At 41.9% G+C, this 21504-nt stretch overlaps 1 protein-coding gene across 2 annotated transcripts in view; it reads left to right on the forward strand.

The window, feature by feature from the left end:
* The window catches only part of pcxa (pyruvate carboxylase a), a 188635-nt gene that overhangs the window by 33072 nt on the left and 134059 nt on the right, over window positions 1-21504 (forward strand). For both annotated transcript variants that reach the window (XM_072661594.1, XM_072661595.1), the window contains exon 8: window positions 4385-4503. In XM_072661594.1, coding sequence (XP_072517695.1) covers window positions 4385-4503 — 119 coding nt within the window. The remainder of the gene's footprint in view (window positions 1-4384; window positions 4504-21504) is intronic.

The following is a 21504-nucleotide window of genomic DNA, read 5'->3' on the forward strand; positions in this document are numbered from 1 at the left end:
CTCCTTTTCTCTTCTTGTGATTAGACCTCTCCATTTACATACCTATTAAATCAATCTGCCCTTTTACTAACACAGCACGGTGTACTTTCAGACGTTCCTTTTGACTCTGGGTTGGAAGATCCATATAGTAATTATGTGAGAGAATCATCATCACAGAGAAAACAGATAACACAGAATACTCTAATTGTTAATTAGTGTGTGTGTGTTGGGGGGCGGGGTAATTAACCTTATTGTGATTTATCTCAATGTTGGTCCAGTTATGATTTCATATATAGATTATCAAATCAGTTTGTCACGCTCTTGGCTCTATATCTTTGAGTCCGCATATGCCATGTATCCAATATCCATATCCATGACTTACAGCGTGGCACTGTCCTACACTCTAAGCAAAAGACGCTCTATATGGTACTGCTTCTTTGACTAGTAACAGTAGAGGTAAATAAGCAGTTAAGCATTCATGTGTTTTTTCGCGTCGGCATGATTGAGTTATCAAAGAGCCATTGGCTTTACTTGGTGTAAGAGCTGCTAGAGCTGTGCTTGCCAAGGGGAGACCTTGGCGCAACCATCGATTAGCAGCAAAGCCACATGTCACTCTATCAAAGCAGTGCATGGCATGTAAAAATGCACTGTCTGTTGCAGCACTCCCCACCAAACTGTCTCTGGAATCTAGAAAGAACTTTGTTTGCACCTTCATAGATTAGGTTTCCAAGCCCAAGCAGCTGTACACTAAGTTCACCATAGGTAATGGCAAGGGTCAGCTGGAGTAGTGTAAAGCACACCACCACTGGACGCTTGTGCACTGTGATTGGACTCATTTGGGGATGGTTTATTGTACAAGTAATTGTTCTAAATGTTTGGAATCAGTGTTTTCTAGGATGCTAAGACAGTTTGTTTGCTGCTAAATGATGCTGGTGATTATGCAACTTCAAATGATTACTGGGCAGCTGTTGAAATACAAAAGACTAAAAGTTGGATGTGTCCAGAATGATGAGCGGAGCTGCAGATGATTAGAACATGACTGAGAGAGACTAACACTTGCTTAGACAGACTGGCTGTAAAAAGATCAACTCTCTGATAGTTTCAGGATTCTGTGGCAGTGGTGGCTGGGGACAGTGCTGGCTCAGTGGGTTTGATTATAGTGGACTCAGGTATTCAACCCACAACCCTAAGCTGCCTCTGCTTGGCCCTTGAGCAAGGAACTAAACCCTGTCTGGGTGGCTGTACCTGCACTTGGATCAGGGCTTTCTAAGATGAGATCTGCAAAACTTTTAAAGCTAATTTCTGTTTACTTGCTGAGTTTTTTGGGGTGTTCTGAGTGTTTGAGGACAAAGAAACAAGCAAAATGGGCCATATCTTTTGTACATGCCACAGAGTATGTATTTATGTTTTGTCTTTTAAAGGGGGGGGGGATAACAAACAAACCAACAACAGCAAACAAACTTTTCCATATGACTTTGTGAATGCATAGCACTAATGTAGCGGACTCATAATGGAGGCTTAGAGACAGCAATTAGTCTCATTAGCTGCAAAATACTGCATACTGCAGAACTAAAGGGGCTACATTTGAGCTGCGCTAGGTTTTTGGACTGATCATCACTTTTAATGGTCAATAAAACCAGAACCCTGATTTATTTTAAATAAATGCGGGCCTAAGTGCTATACATGCACTTCGTTGCCACACATGGTCACACTGTCTGCTGCAGTAGTGTTTCTTTGGTCTCTAGAATAGGTCTGTGCGAGTGAATGAGTGAGTTTGGCTGAATGGATGGAGAGTGCTTTTGTAATTTCAGCCTGCCGGCTTCTTTCAGTCACTGGAAATGTGGTAGGTTTGAAAAGGGCGTATGGTGAATGAGACGGATTCAAGATGAAGCTGGTTTATGTGTCTAGGTAGTGCTGGGCACATTTCAGTATCTGTATTTTCCAAATATGTTGTAGTATTAAAATTATAGGTAATATTAAATTTTTATTTTTTTTTTTTTTTACATTTCTGTAACGTCATTCAGTGTGGTTTGGTGTAAAAGTTGATTTTCTAATAGTGACGGTGATCAGAACCATACTGTAAACATAAAGAACCTTTCAAAGGTTTAGAGAACCTCCTCTAGATGTAACCAGTGTTACTAGTTTAAAGGTACTTCACACTCTCACATCTCTGTGACTAATACGGTTCTCTATGAGCCAAAGATGGTTCTACTATGGCATCGCTCAAAGGACTAGCACCTTTATTTTTAAGAGAGTACACAAGTGTATCTCGTTAGTTGTAACGGGACAAGATTCACTGCATAAAAATATAATGACCCTCGTCTTATTACACACAAAGCCACATAAGTGAGAATATGCTGTTTCAACTGTCTAGAGCTTCTGTAATTACAGGAGACAAAACTAAAGTTGATATGCCTGTTTTTACATGAGCTGTGCTCTGTAATCCATTTGTAGCAGTAAATACATCACCAGTAGTTACACCTTTGTAGAGATAGTTAATGTGCAATTACACAGTTGTTAGAGACACCCCTATAGCAAGTACGGTCTCTCCAGTGGGATTTGCCGTGGCTGGTCCCTGGTTGGTACGATCCCACAGATGTAATTGAAATCTTCAGCATGAGACGTTCAGTTTGGAATCTGACTCAGCAATCAGCTTTAATTTAGCTAGTCCATCTAGCCCGCTTCCCCCAGCAAGCCAGTATTTCCGTAAAAACACTGCCAAAACATGACAGCACCTGTAATCTGTGTAAATCGCTGTACTGACTGCACACTGCTGGCCTGCTTGTTTAAGCTCCATGCTCAGAATACACCCCTGTGTGGTGATTTTTCCCAGCGCGAGAATGTGTCTGTTAGTTGTGGAAATGTAAATACCTTATCTTCTAATGCCAGTTTAAAATTTTACCATTAAACCCAGAATGTGGTGATTCTTCACTCTGTAAACGAACACACAAGTTATTCTCCAGCTTCTTACTGGAATTTTTCGTTCCACCTTAAATGGTGCAAAACTTGCAGGTGGCAGAATGCATCTTTGTTGTTGTTATTAAGGTGGAATTTCAGCTTCATGCTGTAAAATAATGGTTTAAAACACTACATATCACTCAGTTCCAGTGAATACAGTAATCATAGTCTCACCACTGTATCTAAAACATGCAAATACCACAAGATCTGATCTGGCCTGCACAGTTCTTGCCCCTGATTCCTCAAACTGTTCTGCAGATGACGTACAGCTGGGTTTAACTCTGGAGTCTGAACACACTGTTACAGACAGTCAGGATTCTGCTTGTAAAAGGGTTTATATTAAGTGGGACCTAATGCAGTTCCTAAACACTACTTCCTTTGTGGTGGTGTACAAATAAAACCTCTCACAAGCCTGATTTGCTTGTTTGCTTATTACTACTGTACTTTTCTTTCCTGCTACTGTGAATAAAGCAATCAATTGAGCAGCATATAGATATACAAGACGCCAAAGGGAATGGTACCCAGTTTCGGTATCCAGTCATAATCCAGGCTTATAGAAAGCAAACTCCCTAAAGTTGTGTTACCAATACTGCCGTAGACGATATATCGGCCAGCAGGATGACTACATACCTGTGTCTGCGTGTAACCCTGAGCGTCCGCCTGCACAATTTCCTTTTAAGCTGCGCTGGAGCCGGCTGTGTTTTACATGAGTGCTGATTGTGGGCTTGAAGTGAGGCGTGAGATGGGAGCGGATCTAAAGGTGCGCTCTGCTGAGAGCAGCCAGCAGAGCCACGCTAACACAGCGCCACAGATGAATTGGATCAGATCTGTGTGAATCTGGGTGCCGGATTATGGGAGTGCTCCTGCTGAGAGACCACGTGCATGTGAGAGAGAGTGTGTGTGTGTGTGTGTGTGTGTGTGTGTGTGTGTGTGTGTGTGTGTGTGTGTGTGGAAGTCTGTGTTTTTTCTGTGAAGAAATGGCCTACTAAGAGATTACCTGCTGTCCTGAAGCCTGTTCTAGCTTCTTGTCTCCCTTGCTTTTTCTCTCGCTCCCTCGCTCTCTCTCGCTCTCACTCAGTCGTGCTCTCAGCCAGCCGGACGTTTTAAAGGTCAGCTCTAAATGTTTAATCACCTTGTTGCCTTCAAGGGCTAATAATATTTCTACAGCTATTAAAATGGAGGAGCTCTGATATTTTCTTTGAAAACGTAAAGCTAGATTAAGACTATTTATCTTCAGCTGAAATAAACTGGACGTTTTAGCAGCGCTTCCTGGACCGGCGCTGCAGCCATTACTGAAGGAAAGTAATTGTATCATGAAAGTCTTCATTTAGGTTTGTTGTTTGGTGAATCGGTCCCATGAGGGTGCTGATCTAAGCGATTTTATGGCTTTAACGAGTTCTAGTCTTTGAATATGTGTGTGTGTGTGTGTGTGTGTGGTCTCTCATAGGTCGGCTATGAAAATGCAGGCACAGTGGAGTTCCTGGTGGATAAGCATGGAAAACACTACTTCATTGAGGTCAACTCCCGACTACAGGTGGAACACACGGTTACGGAGGAAATTACAGAGTGAGTAAATGCTAGAAATGTGTACACACACGCACACACACACACGACCTGGATCACATCTCACATCTGAATCTGTTCGTGCTTCACTGGCAAAATCAAAACAGGCTGGGAACCACTGAACTGTATGTGTCAATCTTTAGAGCACAAGTGACTGCTTTATCAAGCACAGAGTCTCGCTGTACATCTCAACGCTTGACATTAAAGCATTAAACACTCTAAAGCTGTTCACACTGAATGTGGAAAATTCACCACTGCGCTTTCAAACATAATACAATCAATGGTATGTGCGACATGGAGTCCGCCGTGGCTGAGTTGCAGGGTCATCTATAGTACAAGGTTTTAACTTTGTGCTGCGTCTCAGCTCAGCCAATAGGAGAGCATTGGGTGTGTCTAGTAGTTCCCTCCAACATGGAGGAAAAGGCTACTTTCATCTGTTTCTGAACACGAGCTTCCAGAAATAAACGTCTCCAACTAGCCAGTACACTTATACAGAGGCTCCCACGCTGGGTACCACATTTGCTGTGAAAACTTAAAGAATTGCAGGTTTATTGGTTATCCAGATCATGTCCAGGTTTTGCTGGTAACTGGTTTCAGTAAGCTGGTCTGGTCAAGGTAATTGACAAAGCCACATGACCAGGATAGCTCTTGACCAGAATAACATGCGCTTTCATTTCAGGATGGACAAATCTGTCTAACAGCATTACCAGCATGCTCAAGCTGGTTGACCAGTTTGGTCAGCCTGTCATACCTGTCATGTGGTCAGGCTGGTCATGCTGGTTATACTGCTTGGTCATTCTAGTCAACCACCTTGGTTATGCTGGTTGACTAGCTGGCTCCCTATTAAGTCGGTCAACCAGCCTAACCAGCTTAAGCACAAGCTTTAAAACAAGCATTGTATCCTAACACCATTGAATAGAAAAAGACAACCACAAGTATAATGTTTATTTTCTTTTGGAGTCCAACCTCTTGGTTGTGATCTCAAACAGTACAGACTGAATCTGTAATAGGCTGTAATTGTTAAGTGGTAAATCCAGCTCCCCTAACTACAATTCAGGCCCCCACATTTCTCTGAAATATATTAGAGACTCAAAGGAGGAATTTACACAAATGGAAACAGCCAAATACAGTTTGTTTGATTTTTATTTTGATTGCTGTACGACATGCCGCATAAGGAAGCTAAGCGCGTCCTCAATCCACGCAGTGGTGGGACTGAGGCGGCCTATAAACTGCCATCTGGTGTCTGCACTCGCCAAATTATCGATTCTCAATGAGCTTTACTATTTTCTACTGAAGTTATTCCACTCCCAGTGGAAATTGAACTTCAACATGTGCAGAACTGCTATAATAAAAAGTAAACACACTAAAGTAAATTTTTTATTTTTATTATTTTTTTTTTTTTTAATTACTTGATCTTTTGCATGCCTTGAACTGTTTCCAGATGGTCAGAGTAGACATCCGTAATGGTTGTTTGAGGTTGGGTTTTGTCTTTTGTCAATTAAGAGCTGCTATGTATTGACAGCTTGGAGGAAAGATGGCTAATCAACCAATTTGCAGCTATTCACAAGCCTAAAGTTTCCTGACTATGACCATAACAGGACCATCTAAAAAAAAATGGCAAATATTGATCTGGCATCTAGTCATCTGTAAGAAGGTCATGATTGTGACCATCATCACTGCTTGCTTGTAAAGGCTAAGATAAATAGATTATATAGTTACATTAGATGTACACTGATTTAAGCAGAAATACGGCAGATAAAAGCACTTTATTAGGACCACCTATATACCTACTCTGTCATGCAGTTATGCAATCGTCATGTGGCAGCACTGCAGTGTGTAAAATCATGGAGATACAGGCCATCATGGGGATATAAAATGTGAAATTGGCATGATTTGTGGTGCCAGACGGGCTGGCTTCATGCACATGACAATGAGTTTGGCGCTCTTAAGTTGCTTTTCCAATCACTGGGTCTGAATCCAGTATTTCACCTTTGTGATGTGGTAGAACGAGAGATTCACAGCATGAAAGTGCTCCTGAAAAATCTGCAAGAATTGCGTGATGCAATCCTGGACCAGAGTCGTTAAGGAATGTTTTCGACATCTTGTGGAATCCATGAGTAACGGAAGCTGTTCTGAAGGCAAAAGGGGCCTTACCCTGTATTAGTAGTATTAGTGTAGTGCTCACAATAACATACTTGGGGAGTGTACGTTCTGTATTGATAGTTTGATGATTGAAGTTAAGTTTGCACCCCCATGTCTCATCTTTTTCTTTTTATTAGTATACAAAACCTTCTGTCAAACATCTTATTTTCTATCTGCAATCAGAAACGTGTGGTTTAGCTAAAGTTTACAGTCCACACATTAGGCAGCATTTCTGACTGGATGAACTTTACTTGGGTGGTCCATTGTAGATGTCTCGTAGATGCTCGACTGACATTCAGCTAACATTCAACAGAATGTGTTAAATGCAATTGAACTTCAAATTGAATGTAAATGACCCTAATCTTACCCCTAAATCACCCTTTACTTAACCCTAACCTCAAATCCAAACCAAAAAAGGGTTTACGTTCAATAGAGAATCATTTACATTCATCTTCCAGTTCAGTTGAATGTAAGAGACATTTAGTTGAATGTTCATTGAATGTCAGGTGAGCATCCACGAGGCATTTACAATGGACCATCCAAGTAAGTGTTGCCAAAAAATTATAAAGATATCAAGCACTTCTTTTTTTTCTTTCTTTTTTTTTTCTCTTTAGCTCAAACTCTCTTGATTCCTGGTAGCAGGGAAATTTAGGTGGGGACAGAAGCAGGCCTGGAGTGGAGTGTGGAATGAAAGGAATGTCAAATGAAACAATAAGAGCTCATGGATATAAATCATAGATATAAATATCTCTCTCTCTCTTTCTCCTTGCACAAACCATCCCTCTACTCGTCTTTGTGTCAACAGGCATGCAGGAGCTGGCAAGAGTAGAGAACCCAGTTCTGGCACCCAGTTCTCTATTCATGCTTTGAAGCAGCTGTTTAACTAGAGCAGTGTTGGGTATGTTGAGTGTATATTGAGTACTGCATAATTGATCTGCAGTGGCTGATGCTGGAGATGTTTGCTTATTCTAAAGTGAGGAGAAGGTTATATTTTCTATAAAAGCTTCAGTTGAAAGTAATGCATAGATTTGAGAAGCTCCCCCTCTTTCTCTCTCGCTCTCGCTCTCGCTCTCTCTCTCTCACACACACACACCTTCACCCATGCAGGTCTGACCTTTCTGACTACCCCCCCCCCCTTTCCTTGCCTGTAACGTGTTCCAGTCCAGTGAGTTGACCGACGATGCTTGCTCATGCAGAAGCAATAGGGCTTCATTCATTATAGATGTCTTTCTTGTCGCCTGAAATTGAAGCTGTCAGGCTGCAATTGGCATTCCATGGCAACCGACTCCGAGACCCAGCGAGCGTGTAGGACCGTTACGGACATGCCTCCCAGACCTTCAGCGTGCAGTGCAGCTCGTATGTCCTGCTCTTACACACCGGCCCTGCCTCTCTTCTTTTTCCTGCTGAACCACTCTTTAAGCTGCTTGATGGCTCAGTTATAAAGCCATACAGACGTAGAGGCAGCTTTTCCACGTTGATTGCCAATCTGCCAATCTCCACGCTCCAACGTTTTGAGCTTGAGGAATTTGGAGAAGGCTATTTTCTTTTTGACATAGAATGGCAAGGTGATTAGTCAATCAGCAGTAATAGGGAAGTGGAGCGAATACAGCCAGTTAGCCAGGCAAGCACATTCAGTTGATGAACACAAACGTCACCTTGCTGGGTTTGCAGCAAATAATCATTTACCCCAGGTGCATGCATTTAACCATTAAACGATTGATAACTGACGTAAACCTCTTTAGTTTACAAAAGGAGATGCTAGGCTAACATTTCTAACAATCTCTGGGCTTGGACTGTCACCAGTCTGATATCAGTTAACACATTTATTTGCTTACAAATCTAATGAGAAAGCTTAGTAAACAATCCAGGGTGTTTTATTAGAAAGACTATGTAGTAAACAACATGGATAGATCTTATTTAAACAGTTAAGCTTGCTCCAAATGGCTGCCCCATCATTCAACTCCGCAGCAAAGTTTGTTTAAGTTTTTTCATTCTATAGACTAAAGTAAGTCGTATCGTGTTTATAAACGTGGCCTAAAAATACCTAGTTGCTTTCATTTACCCAAGGAATGTTTTGAAATCTAGTTTGCAATGGTAGATGCTAGGCTAATGTTGCTGACGAGCACTGGACTTTCATCAATCTGATGCTAACAAATTGATTTGCGTCAAAATTAAAATAAAAAAAGCTGTGAAACCCCATTCTGTTTAACTGAAGGGTATTTATAAGTATATATTTATAAGGGTATTTAAGGGTATAAATAGCATGGACAGATTTTAACAGTCAAGCTTGCTTAAAATGGCCTCATCATTTTTTCTGAGTTCGTTCTTGTTTTTATAAACTAAAGTAAGTCATACTGCGTTCTGAACTGTGTTCTGAAGATCTAGCTGCATTTTGACTGGGTTGAGGGATGGTTTTGGACATATTTTTACAGGGATACAATTTGTGACTGGCTAAGTCCAGCGTCTGTGGTTAATGACTGGCAAACTTTGGATATCAAACATGTGTAGAGTGACCGGCTGTGTCTGGGGTAAGTGATGCATCATGTTGATTTGATTTGTCCTCAGACTGTTCCGAAGTACCGATATCGTACATTTATTATTTTGTTGTAGACCATGCTGGTCTAATTACTACATTTGAACAGCTTTACACACCTAAACCACACCGTAATGCTGATTTAAGTCGTACTTTTTTTGCGCAGGGTGTTGTCAGCTTAAATACAGCTCAATTAGAGCAAATACAGCCTCTACATTGAGGAAGTACACTACAGTAAGTTTTAGACCACCCCCATTTTTTTCAGTAATCCATTGGTAGCACTGCATGGCTGAGGCAAGCCTGCTTTTTTTTGCCATCTTAGCAGTGACTTTCTCACATCCACTCGTCACCCGTCAGACCTGCAGCTCCAAGTCTTCTTTTCACAGCTGAAACTGAGACTCGGTTCAGTGGTAAGCTTTGCTACAAGGTGTTGTCATGTGAGCCTCCTATCACGCAGGCTCTCACTCTCAGAAACTTATCTTCTGATGCTGTTGTGGGTCAATCGGACCACTTCCTGGCAGCGTTCTCCAGTTTCCAAGAGCCTTCTGATGGTGTTCTCACCACTCTCTGACTTTAGTTTCAATATCTCTAATAGACAGAGCTGCACTTTTAGACATTAGAGTAGTTTGTCTGTGTTTCTTTGTTAATTGCTTTTTCTTAGTGAAGGGCAGTGCTTTTATACAGACGATGGGTTTAGAAGTAGTGTTTGGATACGTGTTCCCTAAAAACTGAACCCTTTTTTATACCCTAATTTAAACCCTAATTTATATTTATATTTTTTTAGTTTTTTAGTTTTTAGTGATTTACACCTCCTGGCAGTTTACTTTTTACATTCAAGGTCAACAAACATTGTACTGTTACAGGTTATTAACTGGACTTGAACAGCTTAAAGCAACATTATGTAGTATTTTTACCTGCCCAAAATGGTGTTGCTCCACAGTGGTGCTCCACTGACCTGTAGGTCGATAGTCTCTCTATCTTTCCCACTCTGGGCTTGGCACGCTTCTGTGTATGAAACCGCATTGCTTTGTGTATCCCAAGTCATATTTGTGTAGAATGCTGTAATATTACTCTCCATCTTTCACTTTATTCTTCTTTTCACTTTTAGTGCTGGTTCTGCATCTCTCAAAAGTCCAGAAATGCATGTAAGGGGTGGCTCAATGCACTGATTCCACCGCCTGACTGTAGGGGGAGCCGAAGAGCTAGAAAAAACAAATCTTTCATAATGCTGCTTTTAATGTCCATAAGACCTGGAAAAATAGGGATGTTTTGGCCTCTTTTGACCGGTAGTCTCTTCTCCAGTCTAGTTGTTCGATACTTTAGAATACACTTGGATGCATTACACTTGACATTTTTGTTCCACTTCCCAAAAGCTGCTGACCAATTACCTTACCCTGTGTGTGTGTGAGTGTGTGTGAGAGACTGGCTGCTGAGTACCTGAGCTAACCTTTTGAGTAAAGTGTTTTGTGTTATGTTGGGTTTTTTTTTCTTCCCCACACCATTTTCACTGCTTCCCTTCTTTCCGCAGCACATTTTTCTTCATCTTCAGATGGGCTGATTTTCTGGGCCTGTATTTATCCCGGAGGCGCGGATTTAAAGTGATGATTTGCGATCAGTTCCAGTCCATCCCTTTAATCTCATTGCTTTGGTCAAGAAAGGCAGTAACTGTTGCCTGATCAGCACAAGTCTGATGTATGCGAACGAACGCTGCGCTGTATTGGTATGCTGCTGGCCTCTCACTCTCGCTCTCGCGCTTTCCCCCTCGCTCTGTGTCTGTCTCTGTGTCTGTGCTATGACCTTCAGTTGGTCACAATAATTAAGATCAATTACTCTCGGCCACTCTGTCTGTCTCTGCCACCGGAGGGGTAATAGGAGATGCCAGCTGCCTTGAATATTCCTGTCATGTGTTCACAATACCTAATGTGATAGTCTCCACCTGTTCAGCAATGCTACGTGCAACATATCTCTGCTCATATGTCTGTCTCTCTCTCTCTCTCCTACCCCGTCTCCTTTAATATTGGCTTTATTGACCTCATACATTTGCATTTGTCTGGGCAACACGCATAAATGCATCTATAAGAAGGTTTTTAAATGTACCTATAACATAATGTACATACACTATATGGACAAAAAAGTATTGGGACACCTGCTCATTCATTGTTTCTTGCCAAATTTTGGTGCATTGCTGTGAGGATTTGATCGCATTCTATGACCAGCGTGTTACAGAGGTCAGAATGTTGGATGATTACCACCCCTCCCCAACTTCTGCCCAACTTATTCCCAAAGTATTGAATGGAGCACCATCGTTCCAGAGAACACAGTTCCACTGCTCCACAGCTCAATGCTGTGGGGCTTTATATCCCTCTAGCTCACACCTGGCATTAGGCATGGTGCCAATAGGTTCATGTTTATCTGCTCCAGAGAGTCCTGTTTTATTGACAGTACATCTCTACGGGGACCAGACAAGGTGTGTGTGCACGTATGTGTGTGCATTTGCACATCTGTGTCAGCAATGAATGCCACTTAAAGTAGCTGAAATGAATGAAATGAATACAGAGCAGTAATTTAGATGTGGTGTCCACACAACATTTGGTCATACACATTGATAAGATACTTATCAAGTAAGCTTGTGAGCATGTGTTTTGTGGTGTTTACTCGCTGTTCTGTAGCGTATGGCTCTTATGCACATATCTGGCTGCAGTGGAAGCTGATGGACACTTTCCAAATACAACTGCCAGTTTCTCAATATCTCTTAACACACTCAAATTTTGTGTTTATTGAGGTGATTGCAATATTTACTTTTAGTGATGTCGGAGTTTGGACAGTTTAGTAAGAAAATGCCCTTCCCTGACCTGACCTGTAGTTGTTACACCCCCTTTTCTCTTTCTGTATCCAAGTCTTTAGACCAGCTTTTCTTAATAGCCAGGCTGTGACTGTCACTGCGACTGAATTTGGTTTCGCTCTGTCTCTGCTTCATACACTATATGGACAAATGTTTTGGGACACCTGCCATTTATGGTTTCTTCTAAAGTCTTTTTTTTCTGCTTTTGTTGGAGTAACCATCTTTACTGTCCAGGGAAGGCTTTGTACAGTGTAGATTTTGGAGCATTGCTGAGAGGATTTGATTGCAGTCAGCGAAAAGACTGCTAGTTTGGTCGTGATCTTGGATGGTCACTACCCTACTTCACTTCCAGTTCATCCCAAAGGTATTAGATGGAGCACCATCATTCCAGAGAACTCCGGTCCACTGCTCCACAGCTCAATGCTGGCGGCTTTATACCCCTCTAGCTCACGCCTAGCATTAGACATGGTGCCAATAGGTTCATGTTTATCTATTGGCAATACTTCTCTACAGGGACTAGACAAGCTCTGTGTGTGTGCCTGTGTGTGTGCCTGTGTGTGTGCCTGTGTGTGTGCCTGTGTGTGTGCCTGTGTGTGTGCCTGTGTGTGTGCCTGTGTGTGTGAGCAATGGGTGCAACGTAAAGTAGCTGAAAGCTAGAAGGCATGTTAGAAGGGGTGTCGACAGACATTTGGACATATAGTGTATCTTGAACAGGAACCAGTAGGGATGCACCGATACCACGATTTATGCTCCGGTACTATACCTGACCAAGTATCTGCCAAAACATAACTGCTTCATATGTGTCCATAAACCCTGATATTGAGGTCATCCCATTTTACATGTATTTTTATTTAGGTAAAAGCAGTGGGTCACAAATAAAATCTAATTCGTTTAAAAGAAGTGCATTTACTGGTTGAGTAACTTCAATTGCATTTGAATAAAAAGTTGTTATGAAGTGTAGAAGCAAGTAGGCAAGCATAGTGGTATGAACCTTGAATCAACAGCTTCGTTACAGAGCAGTGGATAAATAAATAAATAAAGTTGTCACAGCTTAGAAACAAAAGATGCTCATGCAGAAATTCAACATTCGAGTACAAATAAGTCAAGTGTATGCATAGGTTGATATATATATAGAGGGCCTACTTAACTCAAGTCTCTATGTATAAACTTTAGTGAGTGGCTTTCAACGTGTTTAAAGTTAAATGGCAGTTTCTGTTTAAGCAAAACTTCAGCAACGAAAAAAGTGTGCTGTCCCATCTTGTCACAGTTGTTTAACAGGTATATTCAGATCAATCACCCTTCAGAATTGTGGTGTAACAGATTTTGCAGCTGGCTTTTTTGCTACAGCTTGTCTCAGGCGTGAAATAATCCCACAAAAGTCTGACATTGTTGCGTCAAAACTGTTTCATGGTATATGAACATGGTGTTATCTTTTACTGATGACAATTTAGGTGCCTGTTTTGGTGTTGAAACAGTATTAGCATCCGGCTGACACCTTGGTGACTCTTTTCAGGGACTGAGTTTTGGGATTAGAGATCTAATATGTATTTCTTTTCAGTGTTTATCCATAATTGGAATCTGCAGAGAGTATATCCACAGTTGGGCCTAATCATATGACATATGACCTTGATAATCGCAGTGGGGGCAATGGGGTCTAGCACAGTTGGCATATTTTCCTGCTCTTTCGTTTAACAGACTTGCTAAACCTGCCAATTAACAGGTGAGCTTAATCAGTTGTGCTTTAGCAGGGAAAGCACAAGGTCTAGGATATTTAAGATGGTAACAGAACAGTCGGTTCTCATAGTCTACATGTTGAGGACTATAGTAGGAGACAAATCTTTAAGGTCAGATCTCCAAAACGACAAGGCTTGTGTGGTGCTCCTGGTCAGCAGTGGTACCAACAGGGGTGTGAGCTGGGACAAACCAAAAACTGGTGACTGGTTGTTTGGCATCCATTGCCCATTGAGGCACACTGGTGACAAGGCTATCCCGTCTGGTACATCCCGTCTGACGTTAGGGCTGCTGTTATTTTTATTGGTTATTATGGCAGAAATGTGCCACAGCTTTGCACTGTGACTGGTCTGCAGATATGCAGCAAAGGGCCCATGCTAAAACCTGTCCACCTGCAAATGCACATATAATGGACATGTGAGCATCAGAACTTGACCTTGGCAAACTTGACAAAGGAAGAAAATCCTCTGGTGTGATGAGTCACATTTTCTGTTATGTCACATGGTCGACTGCGGACACGTGGTGTTAACCTAGCCTCAAAATTCCTTAGGTCTGAACTCAATCCGGCATCTGCGGCATGCAGTGGAACAAGCCCAATGTGAGGCAGCTCCAACTTGCAACTAACAGGACTGGCTAATGTCTTGGTGCCAGATAGCAGGGCACCTTCAGAGGGCTTGTAGAATCCATGCCTCAGCAGGTCAGAGCTTTTTTGGCGGCACACAGCGAACAGGTAGCCTTATTGTTTTGGCACATCTGTGTGTGTGTGTGTACATGTGCCTTTTGTGTCTCACTCGCACTATTTTTCTCTCTCACTCAGTTATTTTTTTCTGTCTTTCTCCCTCCCTCATGCTCTCTCTCTGATTCTCCCTCCTGCTGCTCGCTACCTCTCAATCACTCTCTTCATTTACATGTCCATGACTGCTACACTCATGCTGCAGTCGGTGGTGATGGGAGGTGGTTGGAATGTGTTGGGTGTCATTTTGAATACTTCATTAGTCACAAATCATGGCTGGCATTTGCAACACAGCTTCCCTGCCCTGAAAACGGCAAGAAAAGACTAACGAACTACTATGCCGCTTTAGGAGGTGGTTATTAGATAACATTTACCCGCATGAGACGTCTCTCAAGCAAATGCAGGTGGGTTTTTTTTTTTCTGTACGTTTTTAAGGCACTGTGTGCCTTCTTTATTACCAATTTTGACAGGGGTCCTCTGGGAACCCTAAGATTACAAGACAAGCAGCGAATAAAAGGCTCCTTTTTAAAGCCAGATCCTGTCTTCTTAAACTCCCCTGGCGCTCGCTTGACTCGTAATCAAAAGTATGAGACGTGAGGCATGTATCGAGAGCTTTTGGCACAACCACAAGCCTAAAGTTAACATAATTGGAGCGCTGGAGAATGTGGATGCATTGATGTGCTGTATATCCCTGAAATTAGCAGAGAACGCGCAGCTCTGATTCATTGGCCCACCCTGTGCTTGCCAGCTGGTTTTACTGTGCTTGACAACATGTTGTTGTCGTTCTAGAAAGAGCATTTTTGTGTTCATTCAGCCTTTGATGGAGACTGTATGAAGTGCCAAACATTCATTCCATAAATGACGGAGTTTCTGAACTTCAGACCAGCAATTGAAGGAGTTCTTCCAAGCACAATAGCTAATCCATTTATGAGAAAGCTTTTATGATTTGTTCTCTGATTGGCGAGTGATGTGTTCAAAAAAGCTGCAACCTGGAGGGGCTACTCGAGGGAAAAGTGCCTTTTTGAAGGCCACTAGTGGTCAGAGGTAGGACCGAGCACGGAAGGGATGCAGCTTCATCATCGCTTCAGTTCATAAACAAGTGCTTGACAGTACTAGAACCCAACTAATGTACTGGTAACCCAATAATATGGACCAATGTTGATAATCTTGCTGGTAATTACTATACTTTGTAATTGGGTTTAATCTCCTAGCAATAAGAGAAATCCTTAATGTGCATCAGCTCTGATTTATAGACCTGACAATTGAAGAGAAATCCTAAAAGGAAGCACAAGGGGAATATAAACAAGGAACAGAGACAAAGACAGGGCCCAGGCTGGGCTATGTGTTACAGAATCCTTTCCCCTAACACGCAGCTCCTGAGCCACGACACAGAACATGTCAAGAGAACTGGCACAGCGGAAAGGCCAGGAACAGAATGCGGGAATCAAACATGAGGCTGGATTACGACACGGCCAGAAGATGGGACAGCTGCTACTATGACAAGAGAATGGATACCGACAGGGTGACAAACCGAAACAAGGACTTGGACCGTGACATGGACATGAAACAGAACTGCAAAGGAACATGTATGGAGACAGGAACAGGACTGGGGACTGAAGACTGGACAGCCAATAAAAGGTAAAGAGGGTATGTCACTGTGCCGGCCCTCAATTCCCTAGCTTCCACTGGAACAGGAGGTTCGGGAGATTGGAGCACCGGCACTGGAGCTGGTAGGTCAGGAGACTGGGTGACCATGGATGGCAAGAGACTTCTAGGCCATGGGTAGGGTAGCCTTTACTGAGTCAGTGCTCTCTAGAGTACTGGGTGGAGCCTTAAGGGCAGGCTGACCTGCAGCTACATCCTTGGTGGCAGGTGGCCCTCTGGCAATGTTCTCAGCAGCAGGCGGCCCTGCGGCGACAGCAACAGGCCGCCCTGCAGCAACGTCCTCGTCAGCCTGCGGTGAATTTATAATTCGGTGATATTTAAAGTAATGAACCTGTAGTGAACTAGGGTATTATATATCCCACATATATAATCATGCCCATGATAACGTTCAGCCCCATAAAATAGCAGCATTCTTATCGCCAAGCAGTTGAATATGTATTGTTTGCTTGAGTGCTTCAGGGTGTTTTGCAAGAAGAGGTAAACATATTTCAAAAGTAAATAAATATGTTTAAAATCTAGTTCTTGTCTAGTGTTCGTTTACAGTACTGTGTCGTTTTGAGAGGAGAAATCCACACAAAACAGCTCAGTCAAATTAGACATTCCTCTTAGCACAAATTAGCCGGGTAATGTTTCAGGGAGTTTGATCACGTCAGGGTATGAATATGAAATTGAAGTAAGAAACTGTGGGAAATGAGGTGATGTATTGGATTTTGATCTGATTTGAATTTGATAAATATTACCCATCACTAATCTAGCAGTCATTCATTTCTAAAATGCTACTAAAAAGCCACCATTTCTATTTTTTCCCCTTTCTTCCAGCTCTTCTCCTCCAGTTAGTAAGAAAACTGTACATACTCTTTTCCTAACCTCTAATTTAGAGATACTCAGATTTCAATTTCCTTGGCCGATTCTGATTTACAAATATTTTTATCATCTGACTGTCCGATTTTGTCTGATTCTGATAAATGACTGCATACAGCATAATTTTTGTTCAACTTTTCATTAAAGCACAGCCATTTGTACCTAAAAAAAAAAAAAGGCTTTCCATATGTTTTATCTAAAACATGTAATAAACATTAATGCGGAAGCATGAATAGAAGCGTTAAAGGCTTCCAGTCGTCTTGTAAACAATAACTGAGGCTACCCCCTTTTCCTAAATATACCCATAATTTGATCAACACACTTAGTTTCCACTCCAAGTATAAAATTCTAATTCCAATCCAACTCAACAGCTCCACCCATCATGTGTCTTTACTGTATGAACTTTTATTGTATGTATGTATGAAGATTTTTGAGTATAGTGAAGGCCGGCGTGTTCTCTGTGAAACGGTGCAGGTGGATGAGACAGTGACCGTAAAAAAGGCCTATAGGGAGCCATTTAGGTCACAGCCATGGTATTTGTGTGTGCATTTGTAAATGAAAAGTCTAAATGTGACCTGCCCGGAATCAGTTATATAAGACTTATATGAGATTGTTTGAATCTGTACTCTCATTTGATTTTCTCACAGCCTGACTTGCCTTTAACTTCTAGCAGCCTGCTATTTAGTGTTACAGTTCTAACCATCATGGGTATAATTAAAAAAAAAAATAATCCAGGTACTATAAAATAGCATGTATAGGTATGTTCTCGCTAGGAAGTGGCTGCGTGTTATTAATGACCTGACAGTTCTCTTTGTTTTTCTGCAGAAAACTGTGTTCATGAGATGTTCTGGGAATTGTTGGATCTGCATCAGCTTGAAGTAGCTGGTTAGTTATTGATGGCATACATTTACAACAAGCCAAGCGAGCAGACACTTGGCAGCTGGCAAGTCATCCTCTCCTCAGCGCTGGCTGGCTAACTGATGCTCAGAAAGTAATATGAACTGGATGTCACAGTTTATCAGCACCAACTACAGTAAATAAACAAAGCAAGACAGCCGAAACGCAGCCCTGTCAGATGCGGAGCCAACAGCTTAGAGTTTTAAACGTGACTTGCTATCTTGCAAACCCTGTCCTTGTTGGAGTGTTGTCAAGGCACTGGCTGTCTGCGTGGTGTCACTTTTATGCTTGTGCTTCTGTACCCACAGGCATTTTTATGACCTTCAGAAAGAGGAAACTGGGAAAATGTAAATTACTTTCTATTTCTTTTGCTGCCTTGTGAGCTGACTGGTAGCTGACAGGTAAAGACTGCTGTCTGTGTTCACCCTACAACAGAAGGCCTGAACATCCATCATTGTTTTGTCTTGAAATGGGTTTATTATTCTTAAAGGAGCGTTAGTAAATTTTTTTTTTTTACTAATAAAGTAGTACTTACTTTAACAATGGCCTCAGCATGTGTGTATTGGGTGTGGGACAAAACCTGTTTGAAAAATGGCCTAGCTGATGCTGATAACGACTAACACAGGTAGTGACTGATACACTCATGGAAGCTCAATACAAAGAGTCATCAGACCGCAAATACGCTCCACTGTTCTTACAGCAGTAAATCGTTATGAACCCAATTTTGTGCCCAATTTTGTCCAACCCCAGTGCTTATAGTAATGTGCAAACACCTTCACGCCCCCACAGACATGGGAGTCTGATGTCTGCTCTGGCCAAGTGCCACGGCTGTGCCAAGAAGAATGTGTTGGAGTACGTGTGTAGCATGAAATGGAGATCTTAAAAGTGTGTTTTGGATCTAAAGGTAAAAAGTCATTCCACTGTTGTTGTGTTCACCCCCTATTAATCGTAATTCTTGAATCTTGACGAAAGGGCCTTGTAGAAGAATCGATTGGGAATCTGGACTGTTATAAGAAATCGTTAGTAATCTTGGATTCAACAAGAACACCCTCACCTAATCATTACTTCCAGATTTGTCTTTAGAGATCAGTACAGATCAATAAGGGTAAGTGCTTCCAAAACCCTAAAATCCGAAATTGAAGTAAGAAAGAATGGTGAATGGTGTCTCATTGGCAGATCCATAGGACACCATTCAGTTTGCTGGCAGTTCAGTTTAATAGTATACCTCACATCCATACTTTTCAAGGGTTCAACACTTGTCAATCGACAAGTCTCCAGACTGCCACGTTGAACAAGCATCTGAGCTGCCGAGCCGAGCAAATGCAGCGTGACTTGGGAAGTTAAAAGTGGAATATCTATTTTAAATGAGGAAGCTCCAGGTTACTACGCTGCATATAATGAATGTATATATTTCTATATACAACTAATAGACAGCACATAAGCACAACCGTGCTCTCAATTTCAGTGGTAGATTTGGGCCTGGGGTATTCAGTTCGCCTGGAGCCATACGAGACCTTTTTATGTTTCTCACCACTATAAGATAAGGCTATGACATGCTATTCTCCAAGACATAATCTTGTTAAAACATTATGTATTGTACTTTGTGCTTTAATCGTATCCATTTAAGCCAGCTTATCTCTGAAATGGGTGTAGGACAGCTGCAAACCGTGCATTTCCTGCTCAGCCAATTTAAACAGTCAATGAAGCCTTAATTTAGATACACCGTGTAAGAGTCAGCTAAAATTGGATCAGGCTTCTTGTTTGTAAGGTCACATGGCCTTGTCCTCTTTGCTCGAATGTTTGCACAGTCATTGGCGTAAACCTTGTTTGTGTATGTTTTTTGCTGTAGACCTTGCTGACCTAACAAGACACCGGAAATGGCAAGAGTGTTAAAGATATTGACTTGACATATTGACAGCAGCATGTACTGCATAGATCTGAGCTACTTGTTTACTGCGTGACTACTGGCAGTCCATGAATTGCTCGCACGCACGAATGTGCTGATGTTTGGCAGCTGATGGGTTTGTCCTGTCTATTAACTTGGACTGCATTCAGATGGAGAAGCTTTTTTATGCAATAAATCCACGTCTGAAACATGAGCAGTCCGCCTGTAACACGTTTTGGAAAGTGGAGAAGGAACAGAAAGGATCTTCATAGGCAGGACGTTCAGCACCACATCACTTGTCATGCTAAATGACAAGATGAAAGAAATAAGCTCTTATTCCCTGTTCTGTGGAGAAGAATGATTCCTTGGTACAGAAGTCTAGAAAAGACCAGGAGTTAATGATATATTTCTGTGATCTGAAGACACAAAAAGTTGTTTTCCTGATCACATCTTTTTCCCTAGGGAAGCTCTTAATTATGAGGGGAAAAAAAAAACATTTTTCTGTCCTGGGAAAACATTTGTTATCCTGACAAATCAACTTGTTATCTTGAGACCACAAGAAAAATAAGTTGAACTTTCCGGACCTCCATACCTTAGTGATACAGCAGTTGTGTAGAAGATTCTTCAAGCAGGATGTTATTATTATTATTATTATTATTATTATTATTATTATTTTATTTATTATTATTTTTTTAAATCATAAATGCGAGTAAAATTGTAACACCATACCTATTTGTGTTCAGTTTTACCCACCTTTCTGTTTTTTTGTTTTTTTTCCCATGCTGCGCCATCAGCAGCCGGAGCCTGACAGAGCACAGCTGGCCATGCTCTCTCTGGGTTGGTAGAGCACAGGTGTCTGTTGGCTGGTGTATCAGAACCAGGGATCTGGCGCTTTCCTCAGGGCATGTTGGCTGCCTAGTGATTCGAAACGAGGCAGAGGTTGACTTCACATGTATTGGCGAAGGCATGTGCTGATGGGGGAGTCCTAGTGACTGGGTGGGTTGATTGAAGTCAGCTCAGCTTGGAGTAAACAGGAAAAGAGGGGGGGGGGGGGGAGCACAGGCCACATATTCCACATCTTGCCTAAGAATTTAATGGCGTTTTCAGTTAATATAACAGCAGTGTAGAGAAATCTTTGAGCAGATTTTTTTAATTCATTATTCCAAGTAAAACTCTACTTGACTGCCATACAGTCTTGTGTCTGCTCTCCTTTTTTGATTAGCTGTCTTGAGTGGAGCTTATCCTTTAAAAGTAGACATTTTTCAACTCTATCAATGAGGAATTGCAAATTACGAATCACAAATCACAAAATACATGCTGTGGAGGAAACCATCTGTCTTTACATAAGATATGCGACATGTCACCCTCTGAATGCAGCCTTTAAGGAGGGAAAAAAACACAAAACAAGATGTCGCACAGTTTAAGTGACATCCAGGCATAAGACTCTGGGGCTGTGTTGGCAGATGTGAAAAAAAAAATCTTGCCACAGTAGGAGGTCTGTGGACAACAGTGAAGAGGCAAGCAGTTCATTTAAATCAGGGGTCACCAATCTTATCCACTGAGAGTCGGTGTGGCTGCAAGTCTTCATTCCAATCAAGCAGAGGCACACCTGGCCCCTCTCTCAATTTCCAAAAACGTGATTGCTGTGGTCCTTTTTGGTTGGATTGAAAACCTGCAGCCACGACAAGCCTTTGCGTATAAGAGCAGTGAGCGCT

The sequence above is a fragment of the Salminus brasiliensis genome, chromosome 18 (genome assembly GCF_030463535.1).
Source record: "Salminus brasiliensis chromosome 18, fSalBra1.hap2, whole genome shotgun sequence".
In the NCBI taxonomy this organism is placed as follows: Eukaryota; Metazoa; Chordata; class Actinopteri; order Characiformes; family Bryconidae; genus Salminus; species Salminus brasiliensis.